This window comes from Oryza glaberrima, unplaced genomic scaffold (assembly GCF_000147395.1).
Source record: "Oryza glaberrima unplaced genomic scaffold, OglaRS2 ChrUN-Ctg46, whole genome shotgun sequence".
Taxonomy (NCBI): Eukaryota; Viridiplantae; Streptophyta; class Magnoliopsida; order Poales; family Poaceae; genus Oryza; species Oryza glaberrima.
The window spans coordinates 1-25,401 of record NW_026267051.1 but is presented as its reverse complement, the minus strand read 5'-3'; the positions used below and the strand labels follow the sequence as shown (position 1 = coordinate 25,401).

The 25,401-nt window shown below is 45.7% G+C and overlaps 3 protein-coding genes and 1 pseudogene across 3 annotated transcripts; all 4 read left to right on the top strand.

Annotated features, from left to right (window-relative positions):
* The first annotated feature begins 2,637 nt into the window (after positions 1-2,637).
* Positions 2,638-4,951, top strand: LOC127759555 (leucine-rich repeat receptor-like kinase protein HAR1). The gene is made up of 3 exons (XM_052283987.1): positions 2,638-2,772; positions 3,570-4,400; positions 4,768-4,951. The coding sequence occupies exons 2-3, from the start codon at positions 3,611-3,613 to the stop codon at positions 4,866-4,868; spliced, it is 891 nt and encodes a 296-aa protein (XP_052139947.1). The 5' UTR covers positions 2,638-2,772; positions 3,570-3,610; the 3' UTR covers positions 4,869-4,951.
* A 1,573-nt stretch (positions 4,952-6,524) lies between these two features.
* LOC127759554 (receptor-like protein 52) lies at positions 6,525-8,595 on the top strand (annotated as a pseudogene).
* A 5,528-nt stretch (positions 8,596-14,123) lies between these two features.
* LOC127759551 (receptor-like protein 52) lies at positions 14,124-15,787 on the top strand. Its single transcript, XM_052283985.1, has one exon. The coding sequence runs from the start codon at positions 14,202-14,204 to the stop codon at positions 15,474-15,476; it is 1,275 nt and encodes a 424-aa protein (XP_052139945.1). The 5' UTR covers positions 14,124-14,201; the 3' UTR covers positions 15,477-15,787.
* A 4,522-nt stretch (positions 15,788-20,309) lies between these two features.
* Positions 20,310-22,717, top strand: LOC127759550 (LRR receptor-like serine/threonine-protein kinase HSL2). Its single transcript, XM_052283984.1, is given in 3 exon segments — positions 20,310-21,791; positions 21,794-21,883; positions 22,221-22,717. Coding segments are annotated over 3 exon segments (1,872 nt in total). The 5' UTR covers positions 20,310-20,398; the 3' UTR covers positions 22,610-22,717.
* The last annotated feature ends 2,684 nt before the right edge of the window (positions 22,718-25,401 follow it).

The window sequence follows — 25,401 nt, the reverse complement described above, 5'->3', positions numbered from 1 at the left end:
AATCGTTCACATATTTAGCACATATATATAACACCTTATGTATTATGTATAATCGCAATTCCACATCACCTACTGTCAAACTTAAAATTTGCCACTCACAATTTATGACACGTGAGTTTTCATCTATATATAACATGTGAGTTCAGTGATGAATTCTTAATTGTCACTTGTAAGAGTAGCAAATAGTTAAATATCTCCTGTAAAAAGCATTGCAAGTTTACTGCCTACCAAAATTTGGTAACACAAAAAATTAATAGTGCTGCAAGTGGTAGTAAAGTGAACAAAGCCCTGAGTCTTATTAGCACATTCTGAGCTCATTTGAGCTCGCCTCGTTGACAGCCCTACCGTTAGCCCACATCTTTGTTTTTTTTTTCATTTTAATAATAAAGGTTATAAAGACATAGCTTTAAATTGAAGGGTCAATTTGATCCATGCTACCGTAAATTTGGCTATTCAGAAAAATACTATTACAATTCGCCTATTCATAACCGTGCCACTGGAATTTTACAAAATTAAAACCGTGCCACTGCCGTCACATTTTCCATCCATTCTCTTCCTTTTCCGTCTTCTTCCTTCCTTCTCCCATCATCTTCTCGGAGTCAAGCCGGAGAGGGAGCTTGCTGGCAAGGTGAACGAACCCAACCTAGAGCGTGGCGCGGATCCTGGCGTTGGTCTCCTGCAGGGTGTGGTCAAGCAGCTCGACACTCTCCCGCAGCTCTTCATGGGACTCCCTCAGCCGAGCCACCTCCCATAGCTCGCTCTATCAGGCGCGACTGGCGAATCCAGCGGTGGGCACGACTGACGAATCCGGTGGTGGCAGTGTCGGACGATAGTGGCGTCGGGCGGAACCGGCGGAAGCCTAGGCTGCGCGTCGAGAGTGACCGGCGGCGTGACCCTCTTCTTCCCCGTCGCTGCTCGACCTCGGCTCCCGCTTTGGCCTCCAGGTCGGTGAGCACCTCACGCCGGCCGCTCTTCCTCACGGCGGTGTTCTCCCTGCTCTCCTCGTCCGCAGGCCTCTCCAAATGCCTCCTCGCCGCCTGCCGCGAGCGCCGCAAGCGGCAGGAGCACCTCTCCACCGTCTTTAAGTCTTCGTCGCCACCGTCGGGCCTGCTCGCGCCATGCCGTGCCAGATCCACCGACGCTTGCTCCACCACCGAAGCTGTCGAAGCTCGCGGCGGCCATGGATGGATGGATGACCGCCGGTGGCATCGCCGCTACCGCTCCTGCGCGAGATCTTGCCTGCTTGGGTCTCACTGCTGACTACTCTGAGCTTGCCAGCTTGGCTCTCGGAAGAAATGCGAGAAAGAAGGAGCCGCCACTGCCGTGACGCGGTTCTATTTTTGTAAAATTCCAGTGGCACAGTTACGAATAGACGAATTGTAATGGTATTTTTCTGAATAGCCAAATTTGCAATGGCATGGATCAAAGTAACCCTAAATTGAAAGCCATCCAGATTTTGCATTTTGCTGCGTTTACCAGCTGAACATGATAGCACCATATATTTAGGGGATGATAATCTAGCTACACGGTTACACCCTAGCTAGGTAGGTAAAATTCAACTAACATGTCCGATATATGAAAGCTAAATTGGCTATGCACATGAGCACATCCACTCTGTGGATGTAGAGGTTGGGCTATTATAGTTTCATGAATAGTGATGCTATTGTCATTTGAAGATCAGTAATGCTATTGTTGTATATTATCGTAGGGATGAGCATCCGTAATTAGTGCCCTAAAGATATAGGCTAACTCCCTTATAAAATATTGTGCCTTAATATCGTATCAAGTTTGGATGTTCTATGGCATTATTTCGTGTTTAGCTGCCGCTATATTGATTTCGTAACCCGTTTTTATTTTTTTTAGATAATGGATTAAATAAAACCTGGCCTCTACATCCTGAAGGATGTACACAACCATAGTATTACATCATCAAGCACTTAGACTTACAAACAGGTTCAAAAGCAAACGATGCCGTAGGAGGCAAATGGACGACAAAGAAATCCAAAACAAGTCTCACAACAAAAGATTTTATCTAACACAATTCAATCTTCCTCTCCAATTCCACCTAGATTTTGAGTAGAATTCCATAATGATAACTTTCAATTTTTGACACCCAATCTTTAAAGCTTTCTCATCACCTTCTTTAAGAAGCAAAGACCACTGGCGAGCCCGATGCGTCACCCTGAAAATAACCTGCAAGAGAGAGTTAATACTTGAGCCATTAAAGACTACATCATTACTAGCAAGCCAAAGTACCAACAGATATTGAATATCGGTTTACCGCCCTATTGTTTTTTTATACTTTCTGTGCGCCAGGACCACACAAAAAGATAGTAATACTCACAGCATCTATACTACGTTCTTTATATATGCATCACACCTTGAACCACTTAATTCCTACTCCGGTATATACGGAGTACATATAAATAATTGGTGTCAATGTTTCATGCACCAGCGCCTGAAATCACGGAGAATAGACATCGATGCTTCCTGACAAAACTTCACTCTATTTGTTCACTGAACCATACACATAGACACCTAGTTGTATAAAAATATATCTCACGCGTTACTAATTTATGTGTATAAATACAAGGCATATATACAGCCCTGACGATCGAAGCACGTACACTACTCGATCCAGCACATCATCATCATATCGATGAATTTTCTGCCAATTGATCAGAGCGGAGCCGATAATCAGGTGCGGAAATGACACCCCCTTATTGCAGTCGTCCTCGTCGTCTTGGCCTCCGCGGCCGCTTCAGTACATCTGTAAGCACCTCTGAGACACTTGGCAGATATATCTTGTGATTGTCAAAGTCGTCAGGGACGTCTTGTTGTCACCCGTATATACTGTTTATAACCGAAAGAATAATTAGCCATGAGAAAAATTAAAATCCAATCCCATCATAGTAGGAATTAATAGCATATGCACGCGAGGATGAGAGCAAGTATAATAGTGATCTATAAGCTTACTATAAGCTTATATGGAGGAAAGAGGTAAACAAAAGAGAATGGTGTTGGCTCTCATGTAAGAGCTAACTTAACACAAACTCCAAGACAAATAGATTAAATGTATAAGTGAGAGATAGAGATAGAAGAAGAAAATTATAGGTAACCTTATAGCTAATCTATTATATGTGTTGACTTTAGTATAGGTTAGGGCACCCACAATGGTTATCTATAGGCTCTCTACAAGAGATCCATGTCAGCATATTTTACTACTTGGAAGAGATTAAATGAAGAGAGAGAGCAAAGCTATCTACTAACCTGGAAATAGTCTATAGAGAAAAACGAGGTAATGGATTAGAGAGCTATAGATACCCATGTAGACATACCATTGAAGTGGTTTACTATTAATCTAGTCTATTGCTGAGAGGTACATGTTTTATAGATAGCACCTTACTTTACTATTGCGGGTGCTCTAATAGTAGGAAGTGGGCTATATTATTATCCTTGCTCTGAGAATGGTATAGCACAGTGCTGACTGCTGAGTACTCCCTCCGTATTTTAATGTATATTTTTCAACCAACGTTTGACCATTCGTTTTATTCAAAATTTTCCGTTAGCTGCGCCAGCATCCAGCGCAGACCGGAGAAGCCAGGCGAGTATGAGCCTTGCTGGCGGCGAGGTATCCGGCGCCGTCCTCCTCACACAATTGTGTAGCGCAGCTGCCATCTGCGTGGCGGGATGGTTGGTGCCATCGCCGGCAGCCGGCCAGGTGCCGAGGTCGGGAACATGGAAGCAATGCTGCTCCATCGATTTATTCCTCAGATCAGCAGCATCGTCGCAGCAAATGCGTCGACAGATGAGCTGCAGGTTGATCAGTGATCAGCAAAAGCAGCAGGAGGAGGAGGACGTGGTGGTCGTCGATCGACGACAATCTTTGTTGTCGCTGCAGCCGCGAAGACGTGATATCGGCTGTGAACTGCTGATGATCAAGAACCTGCAGTGCCGGTTGGAAGAGACCATGCTCGGCATCATCCGTCACGACAACATCGTCGTCCTCCGGGGTTCCATCCAGAGTGACGACGACGACGGCACGGTCCAGCTCGTGTACGAGCACATGGAGAACGGCTGCTGCCTCCACGAATGGCTGCACGGCAACCACCGATCCCAGCTGGAGGCCGGCGAGAGGCGGCGGCTGCGGCGGCGGCGGCTGAGATGGCGGGCGCGGCGGTCCATCGCCGTCGACGTGGCCAGAGCAATCTGCTACCTGCACCACGATTGCAAAAGCCCCATCATCCACCGCGACATCAAGCCGACCAACATTTTGCTCGACGGCAACCTCAAAGCCAAGATAGCTGGTTTCGGTCTTGCACGGATCAATGTTGCTGGGCTCAACCAACCGTTACTCAACGTAGAAATTCCTAGCGAGGCCTTTGGGTATACTGCTCCAGGTGAGGTGATCTTTAATGCACGATCAATTCCGATATTTTTTTTAAAAAAAAAACAGAAATAGATTCTACTTTATCATAAACATAATTAAAGGCACCATGATTAAATCATTATTTAGGTCTGGTACAACTCAAAATCCAAGGTTTCTTATAGCTAAATATTCATAGCTACATAAATTTGTTGATTTAGTCCATGCATAATTACGTTGATAACATTAGATAAATCGTTTTATTTTTATTTTAGATAAAATTTGTAATTTTAAACCACTATAATTTACTATGGATCTGGGATTTGAAGTTGTGCTAAACATGACTTTACCATTTATTTGTAATTCACTACATATATATTGACATGTTTTTTTCCCTACAGAGTATGCAACCGCGCAGGTAAATGAGAAGGTGGACGTGTACAGCTTTGGTGTGGTGCTTCTGAGCTCGTCACGGGAAGATTGGGTAACGAGCCAGGCGTAAATAATGGGCACTTGGCTATGTGGGCGCAGAGAGGGTACGGTCGACATCTCAGCAAGGACGTCGTTGATAAGATCGTCCCTGATATGGCACGATACTTGAAGGAGATGAAGGCCATGTTCAAGCTCGGTGTGGAGTGCACCGCCATGGACCCACAGGAGAGGCCGTCCATGCTGACGGTTCTTCGTCGCCTCACCAAGCTTGGTTCCGTATATATCAGTTGTTTCAATTCATGTGATAATTAACTATAGTGGGGATGACTTGTATGTAGTGCTTCCTTTAGTCATTAATATATAATATTTTTTTTCTATCTGTAAGTACTACTCACTCTGCCCAAAATATAAGAACCTATTATGATGAGATATTTCCTAGTAGATTTATAGTATTAGAAAATGTCTTATATTTATTCTAGTTTTTTTATATTATAGGATAGAGCGAGTATATGACTCCGCACTTCGTCTAGGTTAATTAAATAGCGCGACTCATAGCCCTACCCCGTTTGCCACTGTGCTAGCGTAATTATTTCACCATCAAGTACACAATGAAGAACGATCTCAAAATGGCCGGCGTATTAAGTTTTCAAGTCTATCTGTAATCTGTCGATGAACTTTCTCAATGCACGAGTCATGGAATGAGTACGGAGCGCCAGTCGGTCAATGACCGAATTGTTATACATTCTGTCATTATGATATTATTATATATGTAAGAGCTCCAGCGGTTAGCCTAATAAGTCAAAGCAAAAGTTAAAATTTAAATTTTTAAACTTGATTTTGAAGTTGGTTTTAAAATATTTTCAACGTAATTTTTTTTTAGCATTAGGTTTTTAGTCGCTACAAACAAATATACAAAAGTTTTATCTATAAATTAATTTGTATTCTCTAATAAGTCGTTTTAGCTTATAAGGGAGTATGTGCAACCGGTGAGGCTCTAGCTAGTTTCTGTTTGTTCTTTACATTTACGTTTCTTTGGGAAGTTTCATTCATGGATACACCAATATATGCTTGGGTATTATCGATCTACCTAACGAACAAATCAAGGTTTGCAATCTTGAAGTTTGGTTTTTTTGGCGGTGGGGTGGGGGGGGGGGGGGGGGGGAAGAAATTTCTTAGCCGAAATTATTTGAAAATTTGACGAATGTTGAATGATTTTGAAGAAACTTTAACCAAATTCGAAAAAAAAAGGATAACAACCGAAAATTTTAGACGAGATTTGTGCTTGCCGTTGATCGGTGGAGGGCGAAATTTCGTTTCGAAATTGCAAATCACTGGAACAAACTCTTGGTTCTTGTTCGTCGGAGTATAACCCTCTGGACGTGCTTTCTAGTCTGTTGTGTCAGTATCAGATTGCAAATCGTAAAATGATATCATTGAAGAGCATCAGCCAGAAGATCAATACAAACTGATCAATTATTTAAGTGGAAATATCTGTCAAGCTGTACTGTCCTTGCGTAGTTGTGTATTATCGAAGACCTTGACCAATATAGCCCCTAAACACACGGTAAAGACTAGACACCAAGCTTCAAGTCTGCAGTAGCGTACTGCATACGTACACTGATTAATTAGTGATCATCAACTGAGAGATTCTCACTCACTCTCCAAGTCACAGCCTCACTGAGTACTCATTAAACAAGCAATCACCACTCGTAAAGGCTAACGAAAAATGTCCAATAATAATACTAGTAATATTTTATTACTACTGCTCCTCTTCTTCTTGGGGTCCGGTGCTGAGCTCGATGACGGCGGCGAGCTCCAAACACTTCTAACCATCAAGAGAGATTGGGGTAGCCCTGCTGCACTCAGCTCATGGAAGGTGAGAAACTCCAGTTCTTTCAGTCACTGTAATTGGGCAGGAATTGGTTGTAGAAATGGCCAGGTTACATCCCTCTCCTTCCACAACTTCCAAATAGCCAATCTAATCCCAGCTTCTATTTGTAGCCTCAAGAACCTGAAGTACTTAGACCTCTCTTTCAACAATCTCACCGGTGAGTTCCCTACGGCGCTCTACAGTTGCTCAGCTTTGCAGTTCCTTGACCTGTCCAACAATGAGTTCACTGGCAAACTTCCGGAACATGTTGACAAGCTGTCCTTGGGGATGCAGCACCTCAACCTGTCAAGCAATTCTTTCATCGGCGACCTGCCATCGGCTATTGGTCGGTTTTCCAAGCTCAAGTCGCTGGTGCTTGACAGTAGCAATTTCAATGGGACCTATCAGGGTGCTGCCATTGGAGGTCTCGTAGAGCTTGAGATGCTAACATTGGCATATAATCCGTTCAAGGCTAGTCTAATTCCAAACGAGTTTGGCAAGCTGACTAAGCTGACATATCTGTGGCTATCATGGATGAACCTGATTGGTAACATCCCTAATGTTCTGTCAGCATTGACAGAGCTCGAGCTATTGGACATATCAATAAATAAGTTGGAAGGAAAAAATCCCAAAGTGGATATGGAAGCTTCAGAAGCTCGAGATGTTGTTCCTCTCCGGAAACAATTTCATTGGCGAGATTGGTTCTGACATCTCAGCTCTCAAATTGCAGGAGCTTGATTTGTCCATCAACAAGCTCACCGGATCAATACCAGAAGATATTGTGAACTTGAAGAACTTGAAAATTCTATACTTGTACTACAACAACCTCGTTGGACAAATCCCAAGTGCTGTTGGAATGCTGCCGAATCTTACCGACCTTCGGCTATTCAGTAACAGAGTCTTTCTGGCCCACTCCCTTCAGAGCTTGGAAAATATTCAGAATTGGAACATTTTCAGGTGTCCAACAACAACCTGTCCGGTAAGCTACCTGATACGCTCTGCTTCAACAGAAAGCTCTTTAACCTTGTGGTGTTCAACAATAGCTTCTCTGTGTAGGATCGAACACAAGTAACAAGCCTACCAGAAGGGGGTGAATGGTAGGAAAAACCAAAATCCAAAACTTTTAGCGGAAATAAAAGTTACCTTCAAATCGATGGAAATCTCGACGTAGTCCTGTCGCCACCGGTCGGAACGCTCGCACGCCGCCGGTTAGACCGCCTCCCTGCCGCTTGAACCCGAAGAAACACAAATCGAAGAACTCTCAAAGTAGATGACAACTTTATTGCTTCTCTCTGTATTTACAAAGTGCAACAACAACACTCCTTACAAAAATCTTGACTAAACTCGAAACCCTAACTAAACTATCAAATCAATTGCTCTCAAAGCGATACCGGGAAGCCTCACGCTCCCTCTCTATTTATACCACAAAATCCACCTACTCAAAGTAGGTGTAGAACTCCTATTCACAATAGGACTCAATGCCTCGTATTCCAAATCTTCACAATTTACTAAAACAAATCCACAGCCGGACGCATCGGACTCCTTCACGTGCCATGGAGTGTTTCCGGTGAGCCTCGGGGACTGCGACACCATCCACATTATCAAGGCATCCAACAACCACTTTGTTGGGGACTTCCCAGAGAAAATATGGTCGTGTGCGATGCTTACCATAGTTATGATTGGAGGAAACAACTTCACCGGTACTCTGCCAAGTTAGATATCATCCAACATCTCGTAGATTTAGATAGGAAACAATAGGTTCTCTGGTGCAATTCCAACATCTTCTGCAACTGGACTCCATAGATTTTTAGCGAAAAATAATTTGTTCTCTAGCATGCTACCTCCAGACATGTCCAAGCTCGCCAACCTTGTCAGGCTGGATCTTTCTAGGAACCAACTATCTGGATTGATTCCAACATCTTGTTAAACACAAAACCACCTGAGTATTTTATATGTTACTCTGTATTTTGCATGTTAGTTCAAGGCCAGAGAGGCAGAGATGCACACACACATTCATATCAAGCTCCATCTACTTTATTCGTCGTAGCCTTGTAGGAGCTATGGTGTGTGGGCAATGGTATTGAGTGGCTAATGTGCATCGTGGCCTACGTCTATGTTTTTTTTCTTTTAAGAATAAAGGTAATAAAGACCTAGCTTTTTATTGAAAGCCATCTAGATTTTGCTGGGGCTACCTGCTTAACATGATCACATGTTTAGGGGATGATAATCTGACTACTCGCTTACACCCTAAACAGGTATGCAAAACTCAAATAACATGTTCCATATATGAAAGCAAAATTGGCTGTGTACAACTGTACAACCGCTCTATGGATGTAGAGTCTGGTTTCAACCCATCTCATCATAAAAAAAAATGAAAGCTAATTAAGAGGTAGAAACAACAGAGCTAGCTATAAGCAGGAGTGCAGGAGCCTCCCCTGTGAGGTATGTACTGGAGTACCTAGCAAAAAGAACACCTACCAGAACTACTTTGATAAATGCAAACAGTGATGCTATTGTCGTTTGAACATGACTGATAAGTGTCTCTAGGACAGGGTTTTCAATTTTGATTTCGGCTAAAATTTCGGCCATTTTTATAGAACCGAAATTTAGGTTTTTTTGGCTGAAATTTTCTAAAATTTTGATTAAATTCACAAAAAAATTGAGAAAACCCGAAAATATCGACCGAGATATTGACTTGCCGAGAGGGTTTTCGAAAGATTGAATCCATTATATGCCACTGACTTTATCATAGGTCTATGATATACCATTGACTTTGTTATGTTCTACAATATATCATCGACTTTTGCTTAACTTTTACGTTCACTGAGTTAGTCTCCGTTAGTACTGTACAAATTTATCGAAATGACCAAAATACCCCTGGGACAGAAACTTTCAAAAATTTTGAAATATCGGATTTTAAGTTTTTGCCAAATTTTGGATATTTACAATCTTATGTTTATAATATGATATTTTGGAATTTTTATTCAAATTTCGGAAGTTTTTTTCTAGGGGTATTTTGGTCATTTGGGCAAAATTGTACGGTGCTAATGAAGGATAACCGGATGGCGATGGTAAATCGTAGAATTTAAGCAAAAGTCGGTGGCATATTATAGAATGTGATAAAGTCAGTGGCAACTCGTAGATCTGTAATAAACTCAGTGGCATATAATAGATTCTCTCTTTCCGAAATTACCGGAATTTCGGAAATTTCGAAACTAAAATTACAATCCCTGCTCCAGGGCTGCATTGTTCATAAGGATGTAGTACGTCGTAGCATCTTCCACTGCAAGAGTAAAGACATGATTCGAAAGACAACAATTAGCGACGTGTCCATTTTGCAGCTTTATCGGTCTATAAAATTATTAAGGGCGAGTAAAGCTGTGGAAATCAAATTTTTATAGTATAAATGTATGGACGGATTAACTGGTATGAACACGTCCTCGGCCCCAAGGCCCAACAGCCCAAGGCTAACATTCTGTCTTGGCCCATTACGCCTACTTTCCATTGCGGTCAAGATATTCTTATGGAACTTGTCGAGAAAACAGAAAGAAATCTGTCCAGCAAACGCAACAGGCAGCATTATATATCAGCCTTGCTAATAATAAACGGCATCAATTGTCTCTAATTACAGAAATACCGGCTCGGGTTACAATTATCTATTTATAGCCAGCATCAATTACGATAATTAACATTATCTAAAAAAATTGCGATAATTAACACTATTCACGAGGCCTCTATATAAATAGATCGTCTACTCGTCCAGTACGAGAGCCTGCAGATTATATTCTTCTCTAAAAGATCATCGAGCCCTGCAAAAATCAGACCACAAATAATGGAGATGAAGAACGTCGATTCTCGGTTGCTGTTTCTGCTGCTGCTGATCATCGGATGCGCTGCTGTTCCTGCAGTGCAATGTAAGGGCAATCCTAATTAGAAATTATCGACTCTGGGCTACGGCGGGAGCTAAACGCCTGGTGGAGATATTGCCTTAGTGTCTATTCGATCTTTGTAAATATTACCTTTTCTCCTTACATGTAAATATTGCTCCCTGCTTTATTCAATGAATGGCAAGCTTTGCCGTCGTTAAAAAAAGAACTATATACTCAGCGGGTGTGGTTGGTTCAACATAAACTCTCATCCAATCACCTCTCTTATCTCTCCTTTTTTTTATCTATTGTTTTCATTCTTGATTTATGTGTAGAGGTAGTTTCTTACTAATGATTTCTTCATCTTTTTTCATCTCTCCTCATTAACTTTTTAGATACCTCGGTTTTTGTTTTACATGAAAATGCATTTAACACTATGAAAATTAGATGAGATGGAACGTTGAGTGCCCTTAGTTTATCTCCACATATATTGTTAATTGACTTTGTTTCTTTTGGTGGAGGTGAACTTAATGATTCGAAAAGGATCTCTTAGCATGAACACCTAATAAATCTTATGCAAAATAGGGTAGAACAAAGGGTGGATTATTGACCAGAATTGTTGATGCCATTAATTGTTCGTGGTTCAAAAGCGTCTGTTGATGTAGATGTTAGTGTAGTGCAGATTCACCTGCAGCAGAAAACTCAACGCCAAAATGGATTAGCACTGGTGCATGTGGACCTTAATTAAGATCGATGGCGTATGTATATTGTTTTGGGGGTGGCTTAAATCAAAGTCCAAACATCTTTTTAATTAGTCTCGAGAATACTGATCAATATATATACAGAAAATTCCTTAGGTTCCTCGGAGTTTTCAATTAAATTTTTCCCCTAAATTTTGTTTCGTTCCTTACGTGTCTGAGTTCTTGATTATTTTGGATTCCAATTTCCAATCCGTGCATTCTAAACCCTTGAAGCCCAGACACCTTAAAGCACCATATGACCGTCCTATATACATCTAGCTAGTCGACTGCGAGTTAACCGTTAGACTCTTTTAGAAATAATAATTAGCATACTTCCTCTGTTTTATATTATAAGACTTTCTAGCATTGCCTACATTCATATAGATGTTTGCTAGAAAGTCTTATAACCTGATGAAACGGAGGGAGTAGCTTCAAGATGTTTGCTACAGGATGGTGAAGGCCGCCCAGATCCGGGCCGTCGCAGTCGGATCTTGCAGGGAGACAGCCGGCGGTAGGGTAGTGTGATGAGGCGGCGGCGGTTGGCAGTGGTGGCGGCGGAGTATGAAGGTGGTGGCGAAGGAGAAGAGAGGGGATCCGTCGGCGGCGGGGATGAAGATGGCGGCGAGGATGGCGACAGCAGGCAGGACTCGGTCGCGCCGAAAGCGGATCCGGCCCCCTGAGGACGGATCTGGTGCAGGGCGAGCTCGCGGCGGTAGCGGCGCGGCGGAGCTGCGGCGACGGTGTCGGTCGCAACGGCGCAGACTTCGTGGCGATGGTGACGGTGGCAACGGCGTGGAGCTTGTGGCGATGGTGGCGGCAGCGGTTGGACGGCGGCGACAGCACGGTGGCTGGTCGACGGAAACGGCGGCTGCCGGCGGCTGTGGCAACGGGGTGCACTCGCGGTGGTGATAGCGGCGCGGAGCTCGTGGCGACGGTCGCGGCTAGACGGCGGCGAGGGGGCTACGGCTAGTCGGCGGCGAGGTGTCCGTCGGCAGCAGCGGCTGCGGTGGTGGTGACCGTATCTACGGTCGGAGGAGGCATGGCGGTCTCGGACGGCTAACCGGGGGCGTGGCAGACGGCCGCACCTGGCCGGCGTGGTAGCGATTGGAGGGGTCGGAGGGCGGCTTGGTGCAGAGAGGCGCAGCCGATGGCAGTGGAGGCCAGCAAGGCGCGAGAGGCGCGGCCGGCGGCGAGGAGGCCCGCTTGGAGCGAGAGGCGTAACCGATGGCGGGAGGCCGGATTGGCGCGAGAGGCGCGTCCGGTGGTGGAGGCCGGCGCAGCGCGATGAGGCGCGGCCGGCGGTAAAGGAGGCAACCACGGTGCGATATGGAGCTGCCGGGGGTGTGGCGCGGTCTTGGGTACATGAAGGCTGGTCGGAGGGGGCGCCGGTGCAGTGGTTCCACATGTCAGCAGAGGTTGAGCGGTGGTGAAGCATTGGTGCGACAACCATGGACTTGCAGGTGATGAGCGGCGGGTGAAAACCCAGCCCGGCCTTTGCCGGACCGACAACAATGGTTCATTCCCCCTCCTAAGGGCGTTGTCGTGCCGTCTCATCCCTTAAGGGTGTTTGCCGGGCGAAAGCCCAGTCTTGGCTCTTTTGAGTCCTTGACGGACGGCGGTGGTGGTTTTTCATCGCTTCTCTCCTTGGAGACGTCGTTTAGGCATCCCCTTGTCGAAACCACTCGAACGATTGGTGCAAGCACACTCTAGATAGAGTTAGGCTTTGTGTTGGTTGTAAGGGCGTTTTTGGGCATTTTCGTCCGTGTTCCTTTGTTGGCCTAGCGGCGGTCGGTCACGCTTAGCGGCAACCTGTTCGGTGCTAGTCTTCTCTTGGACCTGTGTGTTGGCGCTATCGGTGTGTTGGTGGTGGTATATTTTTTCCCTTTTTCCTGGTTACGACCTTCTAGGAATGTAATCTTGTAATTTTTTTTTTGCTTTATCAATAGAACTTCGTATCGTCTCGTGCGAGTCGCTCAAAAAAATATCTACTTTAGAGAATCAGGTTCTTAGGCCCTGTTTAGTTTGCGAGACGAAAAGTTTTGATGTGTCACATCGGATATACGGGAACACATTTGAAGTAATAAACGTAGACTAATTACAAAACATATTACAGATTCCGCTTGTAAACTGCATGACGAAATTATTAAGCCTAATTAATTCACCATTAGTAAATATTTACTGTAGCATCACATTGTCAAATCATGGAGCAATGAGGCTTAAAAGATTCGTCTCGCAATTTACACGCAATCTATGTAATTAGTTTTTTATCTATATTTAATAATCCATGTATGCGTCCAAACATTCAATGTGATAGAGTGAAAAGTTTTTGTTTGGAAACTAAACAGGGCCTTATTCATCTAAAAGCCTGAAACAACGTGAGTCTGTTATGTCATTATTAGATTGCAAATCATAAAATGGTACTCACACCGTCCCAAAATATAAGCATTTTTTACCTTAAAACAATCTTTGAGGCGCTACTCTGACCAATAATATCTATAAAATTAAGACGTTTTAAATAAAAAGACATATATTTTATGATAGTTTGTTTAATGATAAATCTAGTAGCATCAATTTAAAATGATCTTTTTTATTTTTTTCACTATTAATGGTCAAAATTAAAATTGTTTGACTTAGCATTATTTTACAAATGCTTATATTTTAGGATGAAGGGAGTAGTATTCTTGAATACCATTATCAAATATCAATTATTTATGTGGAAAAATATGTCGAGCTCAAACTGTCCTTTTGCATTATCGATGACCTTGACCAACATAGCCCCAGCACACACGATAAAGACTAGAGACGGCCAGCTGCAAGTCTGCACTAGCGTACTGCATACGTACTGAAATTGGTAGCTTCTCACTCTCCAAGTCAGTCTCACAAGTCCACATTAAACAAGCATCACCACTCGTAACTAGTAACAAAAAATGACCAATAGTACCGATAATCTTTTGTTACTACTGCTCCTCTTCTTCTCCGGCTCCAGTGCGGAGCTTGATGACGGCGGCGAGCTCCAAACGCTTCTGACCATCAAGCGGCATTGGGGTAGCCCTGCTGCATTCAGCTCATGGGAGGTGAGAAGTTCTAATTCTTTTGGTTACTGTGATTGGGTAGGAGTTGCTTGTACAGATGGCCAGGTTACATCCCTCTCCTTCCAGAGCTTCCAAATAGCCAATCCAATCCCAGCTTCTATTTGTAGCCTTAAGAACCTGAAGTACTTAGACCTCTCTTACAACAACCTCACCGGTGATTTCCCCACAGTGCTCTACAATTGCTCAGCTTTGCAATTCCTTGACCTGTCAAACAATGAATTGACCGGAAGCCTTCCTAGCAGCATCGACAAGTTGTCCTTGGGGATGCAGCACCTCAACTTGTCAAGCAATTATTTTATTGGTGATGTTCCCTCGGCTATTGCCAGGTTCTTGAAGCTCAAGTCACTGGTCCTTGACACTAACAGCTTTAATGGGAGCTATCCAGGAGCTTCCATTGGAGGCCTTGTGGAGCTTGAGATACTGACGTTGGCATCCAACCCGTTCATGCCGGGTCCAATTCCGAATGAGTTTAGCAAGCTTACAAAGCTGACATATCTGTGGCTATCCTGGATGAATCTGACTGGTGACATCCCTGATGCTCTGTCAGCATTGAAGGAGCTCATACTATTGGATTTGTCAGAGAATAAGATGCAAGGAAAGATCCCGAAGTGGATATGGAAGCTTCAGAAGCTCGAGATGTTGTACCTCTTTGCAAGCAATTTCAGTGGCGAGGTTGGTCCTGACATCTCAACACTCAATATGCAGGAGCTTGATCTATCCATGAACAAGCTCACCGGATCAATACCAGAGGACATTGCAAACTTGAAGAACTTGAGACTGCTATACTTGTACTACAACAACCTCACTGGATCCATTCCAAAAGGTGTCAGTATGCTTCCAAACCTCACTGACATCCGTCTCTTCAATAACAAGCTCTCTGGGCCCCTACCCGCAGAGCTTGGAAAGCATTCGGAATTGGGGAATTTTGAGGTGTCCAACAACAACCTCTCTGGTGAGCTGCCTGATACGCTCTGCTTCAACAAAAAGCTCTACGACCTTGTGGTGTTCAACAATAGCTTCTCCGGCGTGTTCCCAATGAACCTTGGGGACTGCGACACCATCAACAACATCATGGCATACAACAACCACTTTGTCGGGGGACTTCCCTGATGTTAGCTTCAGCCATAATCCTGTGCCGTAGTATCGGTTACTGTAACGCGTCTAGTGTTGTCGTTTCTTCAGTTTCGTCAGAGTTTTCTTCAGTTTCGTCCGAGTCTGTTTCTCTGTTTCTTTTTCCAGTAGGCCGAGTCTTCCGGGTCGTCCGTCGTGTGCGAGTCATCCGGGTTTCAGCGTCGTGGTCGCGTCGTCGTGAATGATGGCGTAGTGGTGTCAGTTTGAGTCTGTACAAATTGGCTATATATGAGCATCAGAAAAGTCGCAGTGGGTTTTTTGGCGGCACCAAAAAACTCTGTTCGTGTTCATCGTTCTTCTGAGATCAGTGAATTCGCGCGAGAGAGAGATAGTGAGTTTACACAAATCTTGGGCTTGGCTTTCATTTGGTATCAGAGCCATGTCCGCTCCCACCGGCGGCACGTCTCGCACTCCCCGGCGAACAAGCCGCCGGCTCTCGCCGTCTCCGCCAAGGCCGCGCGGGCGACAACTCGTCGTGCAGCGGATCGTTAAGGAAGGCGGCTCAGTCTCCTATCCAACGCTCACACGCTCAAATTACTCCGATTGGGCGGTGTTGATGCGAGTCAATCTCCAGGCTCAAGGTCTGTGGGATGCTGTCGACACCGGCGATGTCTCGTATCAGGAGGATCGCCAGGCACTTTCAGCCATCTTGCGAGCGGTGCCGGCTGAGATGGTCCGACCGCTCGCCGAGAAGGACAGTGCCAAAGACGCCTGGGACGCGCTCAAATCCATGCGAGTGGGCGCAGATCGTGTTAAGGAGTCCCGAGCACAGAAGCTGCGCCAAACTTTTGAGTCCATGCGATTCAAGAATGGCGAACTCCTGGAGGATTTCAGCCTTCGTCTCCAGAGTGTTGTCAGCGATCTTCGTCTCCTTGGAGATGATCTGTTTGAAGAGAAGGTTGTTCGAAAATTGCTTCACGTCGTTCCCTGGAGGTATCGCCAAATGGCTCTATCGATTGAAACCTTGATTGATCTGACCTCGCTTTCTATTGAGGATCTGACTGGCCGGCTTCTCACCGTCGACGATCACCCCGACTCTGACGGCGAGGACGCGGGTCAGGCGCTCTTCAGCGAAAAGGAGGCCTCTTCTCACTTAAACAAGGAAGCTGGGCATAACTCAGCCGGGGGGAGCGCTTCCAGCTCGCGGCAACCACACCGCAGTGGGCGCAGACGCGACGGCAACGGCTCCGACGGCAAGTCGGGTTCGTCCCAAGCGGCGAGCCGCAATGTGTCCAAGGACAAATGCCGATACTGTGGCAAACTTGGTCACTGGGCCAAGGACTGTCGCAAGGCGAAGCGAGACCGCGAGAAGCTGGCTCAGGCAAATCTTCTCATCGCTGAGCCAGCTCAGCCCGCGGACGAAGGGGAGCCGACACTGCTGATGGCGCAAGTGTGCGAGCTTGCCCCTGCTACCGATCCTATCATTACTGATGGGGAGGTGACACTGAACGAGGAACGTGCTCATGTTTCTCTTCGTGATGAAGGAGAGCCCGTTGATCCAGACTGGATCCTTGACACGGGCGCTTCAAATCACATGACGGGCTCCCATGATGCCTTCTCCGAGCTTGACTCCATCGTGCGCGGCACTGTCAAGTTTGGTGATGCGTCGAGAGTCCGGATTGAAGGACGAGGCACGGTGCTGTTCGCCTGCAAGAACGGCGATCACTACGCACTCACAGGTGTCTATTACATCCCCAAGCTTCGGAGCAACATGGTCAGCCTTGGCCAGCTTGATGAGGCACGTTGCAAGACGGTGATCGAGGATGGCGTTCTCACTCTGCGTGATTCACAGCGACGGCTGCTGTGTAGGGTGCGCCGAGGAACTGGGCGCCTCTATGTTCTCCACGTCGAGCTGGCGCAACCGGTTTCCCTTCTCGCAAAGGGGAACGATCAAGCCTGGGTCTGGCACGCCAGATACGGGCACCTCAACTTCGACGCACTCCGCTCACTGGCGAGTCGCGGCATGGCGCGCGGCATTCCCACTCTGGAGCGGGTCACCCAGGTCTGTGATGGCTGTCTAATAGGCAAACAACGACGAGCGCCGTTCCCAACAGCGGCGTTGCATCGCGCCACTGGCCGTCTTGATCTGGTGCACGGGGACATCTGCGGACCCATCACGCCGTCGACACATGGAGGTAAAAAATACTTCCTTCTTTTGATTGATGATGTAACTCGCTACATGTGGCTGTTTCTGCTAACATCAAAAAGCGAGGCTCCCGCTACAATCAAGCGGTTCAAGGCAGGAGTGGAGGTGGAGACCAGCTGCAAGCTGTGTGTTCTCCGCACTGATCGAGGAGGCGAATTCACCTCTGTCGAGTTCGGGCTATACTGCGCGAACGAAGGCGTCGCCAGGCAGCTAACGGCGCCATACTCTCCACAGCAAAACGGCGTCGTCGAGCGCCACAACCAGACGGTTGTGGCAATGGCCAGATGCATGATGAAGGCCAAGAACATGCCGGGGAAGTTCTGGGGCAAGGCGGTCACAACTGCCGTCTACATCCTCAACCGGGCGCCGACGAAGAGCGTTCGTGACAAAACACCATTCGAGGCGTGGCACGGTCATACACCTGCTGTGCACTACTTTCGCACAATTGGCTGCGTCGTCTACGTCAAGGAGGTGAAACCACACATCAAGAAACTTGATGATCGGAGCAAGGCGATGGTTTTTCTCGGCTACGAGCCGGGTTCCAAGGCGTAACGTATCTACGACCCGGTGGCCAAGCGCATCGTCGTGAGCCATGATGCCGTGTTTGACGAGGCAGCGTCGTGGCCATGGGCGTCACCTGGGGAGGAGGATAGGGGGGCGTCTTCTCAGGAAACCTTCACCGTTCGCTACGAGGTAGCGGCGGTGGAAGTGCCGTCCCGCCACTCCGACTCCATGTCGTCGCCGGCTCACTCGGGAACACCGGCGCCATCAATCTCTGCCTCACCGGGTGTCCCAGCGGTGGAGTTCGTGTCGCCGCCTGCGGAAACGCCTGATGTCGACGACGACAACGCAGGGCCACATCGTTTCCGGACGGTGGCTAACATCCTCGACACAACCTCACCAATTGAGCTCGACCCCGACGAGCTTCATCTGGCTGTTGCCGAGGAACCTAGTAACCACACTGAGGCGGCACAGGACGCACTCTGGCAGCGAGCGATGCAGGAGGAACTAAAGTCCATCGAGGAGAACAACACGTGGACTCTCGCTAATCTCCCTGCTGGCAAGCGTCCCATTGGCTTGAAGTGGGTGTTCAAGCTCAAGAAGGACGAGATGGGCGCAATTGTCAAGCACAAGGCCCGACTGGTCGCCAAGGGTTACGTTCAGCGGCAGGGGATTGATTTCAACGAAGTATTCGCCCCTGTCGCCAGAATGGAATCCGTGCGGTTGCTACTCGCTATTGCAACTCACCTTGGGTGGTCTGTGCATCACATGGACGTGAAGTCAGCCTTCCTGAACGGAGAGCTGGAGGAGGAGGTGTACGTCGTCCAGCCACCAGGTTTCGTCGACGACAAGCACCCACATCAAGTCTTGCGCCTGAACAGAGCACTTTATGGCCTGCGTCAAGCTCCTCGTGCCTGGAACGCGAAGCTGGATGTTAGTCTTCATGACCTCGGGTTCACGCGGGGCATCACAGAACATGCTGTGTACACGCGCGGGACCGGGAACGCGCGGCTAATCGTCGGCGTCTACGTCAACGATCTCATCATCACCGGCGCTCACTCTGAAACAATTCAGAGTTTCAAGGGGGAGATGCACTCCCTATTCCGGATGAGTGATCTTGGATTACTCAGCTACTACGTCGGCATTGAGGTTCATCAAGGCAACGATGGGATCACAATAAATCAATCCACTTACGCGCAGAAGCTCTTGAAGATGGGTGGCCTGGCGGGATGCAATTCAGCTTGCGTTCCCATGGAACCCAGATTGAAACTGACGAAGAACAGCGATCGACCAAGTGTTGATTCAACCTTTTATCGCAGCTTAGTGGAGAGTCTGCGGTACTTGGTGCATTCACGGCCGGACATTGCTTTCGCTATGGGCTACGTCAGCCGATTCATGGAGTCACCGCGCGATGATCATCTCACGGCGGTGAAGCACATTCTGCGCTATGTTGCAGGTACTGTGAACTATGGTTGCAAGTTTGCACATTCAGGAGAAGAGGGGATCCATTTGCTGGGATTTTTCGACAGTGATTTGGGGGGAGATGTGGACGATCGGAAGAGTACCTCTGGTGCTCTCTTCTTCCTCGGCTCAAGCCCGGTTGCATGGTAGTCCCAGAAGCAGAAAGTGGTCGCTCTTTCCTCCTGTGAAGCTGAATACATCACCGCCACTGGAGCGGCGTGCCTCGGCATATGGCTAGCTCGATTGCTGGCTGAAGTGCTGGGAAGTGATCCGGGGAAGGCTCTCCTCAAGGTCGACAACAAGTCGGCTATCTCCCTGTGCAAGAATCCGGTTTTCCATGACCGGAGTAAACACATCGATACAAGGTATCATTTTATCAGGCAATGCATTGAGGAGAAAAAGGTTGAGGTGGAGTTCGTTCCTTCGGACGAGCAGGTTGCTGACATTCTCACGAAGCCACTCGGACGAATCAAGTTTCAAGAGTTTCGCAGTATGGCGGGCATCGTGCAGATTGTCACCCGGCGACAGGATTAGGGGGAGTTTGTTAGCTTCAGCCATAATCCTGTGCCGTAGTATCGGTTACTGTAACGCGTCTAGTGTTGTCGTTTCTTCAGTTTCGTCAGAGTTTTCTTCAGTTTCGTCAGAGTCTGTTTCTCTGTTTCTTTTTCCAGTAGGCCGAGTCTTCCGGGTCATCTGTCGTGTGCGAGTCATCCGGGTTTCAGCGTCGTGGTCACGTCGTCATGAATGATGGCGTAGTGGTGTCAGTTTGAGTCTGTACAAATTGGCTATATATATGAGCATCAGAAAAGTCACAGTGGGTTTTTTGGCGGCACCAAAAACTCTGTTCGTGTTCATTGTTCTTCCGAGATCAGTGAATTCGCGTGAGAGAGAGATAGTGAGTTTACACAAATCTTGGGCTTGGCTTTCACCTGAGAATATATGGTCATTCGCAAAGCTCACCAACATCATGATTTACAACAACAACTTCACCGGCAATCTACCGAGTGAGATATCATTCAACATCACTAGAATTGAGATAGGGAACAATATGTTCTCCGGTGCCCTCCCATCTGCCGCCATCGCCCTGAAGAACTTCATGGCGGATAACAACCAGTTCTCTGGAGCACTACCAGATGACATGTCAAGGTTCGCTAATCTCACCGAGCTGGACCTTGCTGGGAATAGGTTGTCCGGCTTGATTCCACCATCTATGCAATCTTTGACAAAGCTGACCTCCCTCAACCTTAGCAGCAACCAGATTTCCGGAGAGATCCCTGCAGTACTTGGGTTAATGGATCTAAACATTCTTGACCTTTCGAACAACAAGCTCACTGGTCACATACCTCAGGAATTCAATGATCTACATGTCAACTTTCTCAACCTCTCATCCAACCAACTTACTGGCGAGATCCCAGCGGCATTGCAAAAGCTAGCATATGACGACAGCTTCTTGGATAACCCTAGTCTCTGTTGTCAATCAGAATCCGGCATGCACATCAGGACATGTCCCTGGAGTCAAAGCATGAGTCATGATCACCTTGCACTGAGCATAATTGCTATATTGGTCGTTCTTCCCTGCATTACTCTTTCTAGTGTCGCCATCACCGGATGGCTTCTCCTCCTCAGGCGCAAGAAAGGTCCACAAGATGTCACGTCGTGGAAGATGACACAATTCAGAACGCTAGATTTCACCGAGCATGACATTGTCAGCAATATCAGCGAGTGCAATGTGATTGGTAAGGGTGGCTCAGGGAAAGTGTACCGTATCCACCACGCCGGTGACGTCAAGACAGGACGACATGGTGGTGGCTGTACCCCAAGGACGGTGGCCGTGAAGAGGATCGGCAACACCGGCAAGCTGGACACGAACCTCGACAAGGAGTTTGAGTCGGAGGTGAGGACGTTGGGTGACCTCCGGCATAGCAACATCGTCGACCTTCTCTGCTGCATCTCTAGCCAGGAGACGAAGCTGCTCGTCTACGAGCACATGGAGAACGGGAGCCTGGATCAATGGCTGCACCGCTACAAGCGAGCCGGCAAAAGCGGGCCGTTGGACTGGCCGACGAGGGTGGCCATCGCCATTGATGTTGCTAGAGGCCTCAGCTATATGCATTTGGATTTTGTGCAGCCGGTCATCCACCGCGATGTCAAGTGTAGCAACATTCTTCTCGACCGCAAGTTCAGGGCCAAGATTTTGGGCTTGCTCGAATCCTTGCCAAGTCCGGTGAGTCGGAGTCGGCCTCCGCCGTCTGTGGCACCTTTGGCTACATTGCTCCAAGTATCTAATATTTTTTATAACTTTTATCGTGCTCTCTACTGTAAAAGAAATGATTTCAACTTCTATATTTTTGTAAGCAAAGTCATCATATCTTTATCACCTTAATTAATTATTGGAACTAAAATCAATAGGGTATAGTTGACAAATTACGGCTAAAAATTCCTACTACTATTTCTATTTGTAGTAGAATGCTTCCAGCATAGGATTTATTAAAGTACTCATTTATTTTTGTCACAACCTACACTAGAGGGCACATAGAGAATATCATAATGTTCCATTATAATCTGTCTGAATTTGAGGTGTGCATACATTTGGTGTATTAATTTGCTTATTGCAGAGTACGTATACAGGTCAAAGGTAAGCGTCAAGGTGGACGTGTACAGCTTCGGTGTGGTGCTGCTAGAGCTGGCCACCAGCCGAGGGCCACAAGATGGTGGCACGGAGTCCGGCAGCTGCTTGGCCAAATGGGCATCGAAGCGGTACATCAATGGTGGCCCGGTCGCCGACTTGGTCGACGGCGAGATTCAGGATCCTTCCTACCTGGATGACATGGTGGCCATGTTTGAGCTCGGCGTGGTTTGCACCAGCGAGGAGCCGGCGTCAAGGCCGCTGATGAGTGATGTTCTCCACCGGCTCTTGCAGTTTGATCATAGGGGAACACATAGCGATGACGTAGTAGCTAAAGGCGTGTTTGACATCGATGATTCTTCGGATTGTATTGTTTAATTTGGATATTGAGATGATCAACCATGGGTCAAACAGTCCCAGTACGAGTGAATTGTCCGTTCTTCTCAACAAACCAAAGATTTTAAGATGAACTGACTACTCTGTGTGCAATTCAACAAGATGCATGGTTGTGCAAACAGTTGGATTAGCTTGAGTCATCGTTAGATTCATACTATGACCAGTAGAGGGCACCGTCAAAGTGTTTTCGTATAGGATATTAATCCTGCCTAGGTCTGGCCTTCCACTTTCACTCAACTCCGAATCCTCTACAAATAGAGCTGCAAATAGAGGAAGAATTAATGATCAGGTGTTGTGGAAGCTCATAGACTAAAGTTGCTTTCTCTGTGTCTACAGCAAGGTGAGAGATCAAGCCTGCGCAAGCTAGCTAATATGGAAGATAAGCGCACTGTCAAATGTCAAATTCTTCATCTGGTTGGGGAAAAAATGCCTCATAGCCGATAATCTCCTCAAAAGAAATTGGCCACATCAACGGAGTTGCCATCTATGTGCTTCACCTCACAAAGATTGAAGCATTTGTTCGTCTCTTGCGTTTATATATATATATACCAACAGAATTTGGAGTGTTGAAAGCCTGGGTGGGTATATCCCTTTTCAACTTACACGACATGGGTGAGTGGTGGTGGCGGTGCTTTTCGGATGAACTACAGGAAATCCTTCAACACGTTCTTCATGTTGGTCTGCTGGTCGATTTAGAAAGGAGAGAAATGCCAGCGTGTTTGAGGGGTACCGTCTTGCACGCTTGGGCAGTCATTTGGTGAAACGGTTTTGCTATGTCCCTTGTGTTAGATTTTTGGGCTCCTGTCTTAGATGAAAAAAAAAATCCTTAGCAGTTACACTTATACACTTAGTTATAGCGCACTTACACTCTGTTACAATGTACTTACATTTTTAGCTACAGTGCATCTAAATTAGATTTTTTTTTCAACAGTGTTTTTTCTCTAGATTTATGATTTTTTTGGCATATTTGTCTTTTTTGTTATTTTATTTAAAACGGGTTGTATAGATTGGTTGAAAATTCTGTAAGATTTGAAGCTCCAAATCTATCAAAAAATCAATAGGTTTTCAAATCCTTGGTGAAATCAAAGATGAAGTATTACTTTCAAAGAGAGCAAGAGTTTTCAAATCCTTTTCTAAGTAGCTCCGGTAATGTAAGTGTTAAGTTTCTCTAGTGATTCATCACTAGCCTCAACAGTGTTATGTCGATGTCAAGTACTTCGTGGTAAGAAAACCCTTCCTAACCTTAATCAAAATGGTTGCCCTTCTTCAGCCAACCCATCTAAAAACATATGACTAGGGCTGCTGCTCTTTCCAATTCATTTTTTATGTTTTGGACAACGACACGTCCTCCAAAACACATCTTTAATTATATTTTTTATCGTGATAAGAAATTTGCCACAGAAATTATATAGGGATAAACAAACTAAAAAAATGTGTCTTTACAAACACTTTTCTTTGTTAAATTTTCTATAGGAGATTGGGAAAATCCTCTAGTACTCCATCCGTATGAGCTTTTGGAAATTCAATAGGCCCAACCTCTCGAGCTACTCTATTTATCCTCCACCTTATCTCTTGGTGCTAATGGGTGTTTAGTAGCCTCTCTAGTCATATTCAAACCACCTGTCGTCAATTTGATAGTGCATTGGATTTACTACTAGTTGATTATTAAGGGTGGACTTCTTTTTCTCACAAGTATAAAATTAAGTTTAAGGCGATTTCAATTTCGAATTATCATAGTCGTTTCATAACTGGTTAGGAAGGATATGACACAAAATAGTTATACTTTAATAACGTAATATTTAACTGAAACAAATAAATTCACAAGGTAAATATAGCATAAATATAGGCACATATAAGATTATATATTCTATCCTCTCCTGTCATTAATATGCGTTATTTTTAATAATAACGTCATATGTTAAAGACCGGAGAGAGTATATATATACAAAATTGAAGTATTACAAGTACCTGTTTTATCTACCTTATCCCCAGTACCCCACTCCTCCCCTCTCTCTCTATATATATATATACAACCGCATATGCTATGCAAAAGGATCCAGCAATCAGATTATCATTTACATATTAAATATCCAAAGAGTACGTAAGGGTAGTAGTAAAATCTAGCATGGTGAAGTGCGGTAATGGACATGTCTATGCAGTACTAATCCTGCTGCTTCTTGGGTGCTTTGCTATCCATGCACAATGTAAGTGTTTCAATTTGTTTGTTTTTCAACAAAATTTGAAATCCTATTTTGCCTATACTGATTTTACCCTTTCATATACTAATCCTTTTTTTAAAAAAAATTCTTTTGACAAATAGGCCGTGCCATGGATGACATGTTCGGGGAGAAAATTAATTTGCCACCGTCGCTGCCGTGCACACAAGGATCGAATACAGAGAAATGCAGAGACTGCTGGTGTTGTATGCTCGTTGAAAACGATATCTGCTATCCGTCTTTGGACCTTTGCAAAGCAAGCTGCGGAAAGATAATAAATTGATAAGTGCTAATGTACTGTGATGAGACAATTTAGCAACAATTAATTCGGAATAATATGGAGATGTATGTTGTGTTGGAATTCTTGCATGCTGGTAATAGTTGCTAATTAGTTTTTGTGGTTGAAACGCTGCTAAACTAGCTAATCGTGTAGTATAGGGCTGTTCACTTCGATGCTATTTTCAACCTTATCAAATTTTAGTAAAGTTGTAAAAAAAAATGGCTACATTTAGTTTGCTGCCAAATTTTGATAACTATATAAGAAATCCTGCCAAATTT

Bases quoted from the DNA above. Each gene is read 5' to 3' on its own strand.
- LOC127759555 (XM_052283987.1), top strand. From the start codon at position 3,611: ATGAGCCTTGCTGGCGGCGAGGTATCCGGCGCCGTCCTCCTCACACAA. The intron at 4,401-4,767 runs GTGAGGTGATCT...TTTTCCCTACAG, and splicing joins CTTTGGGTATACTGCTCCAG to AGTATGCAACCGCGCAGGTA.
- LOC127759551 (XM_052283985.1), top strand. From the start codon at position 14,202: ATGACCAATAGTACCGATAATCTTTTGTTACTACTGCTCCTCTTCTTC.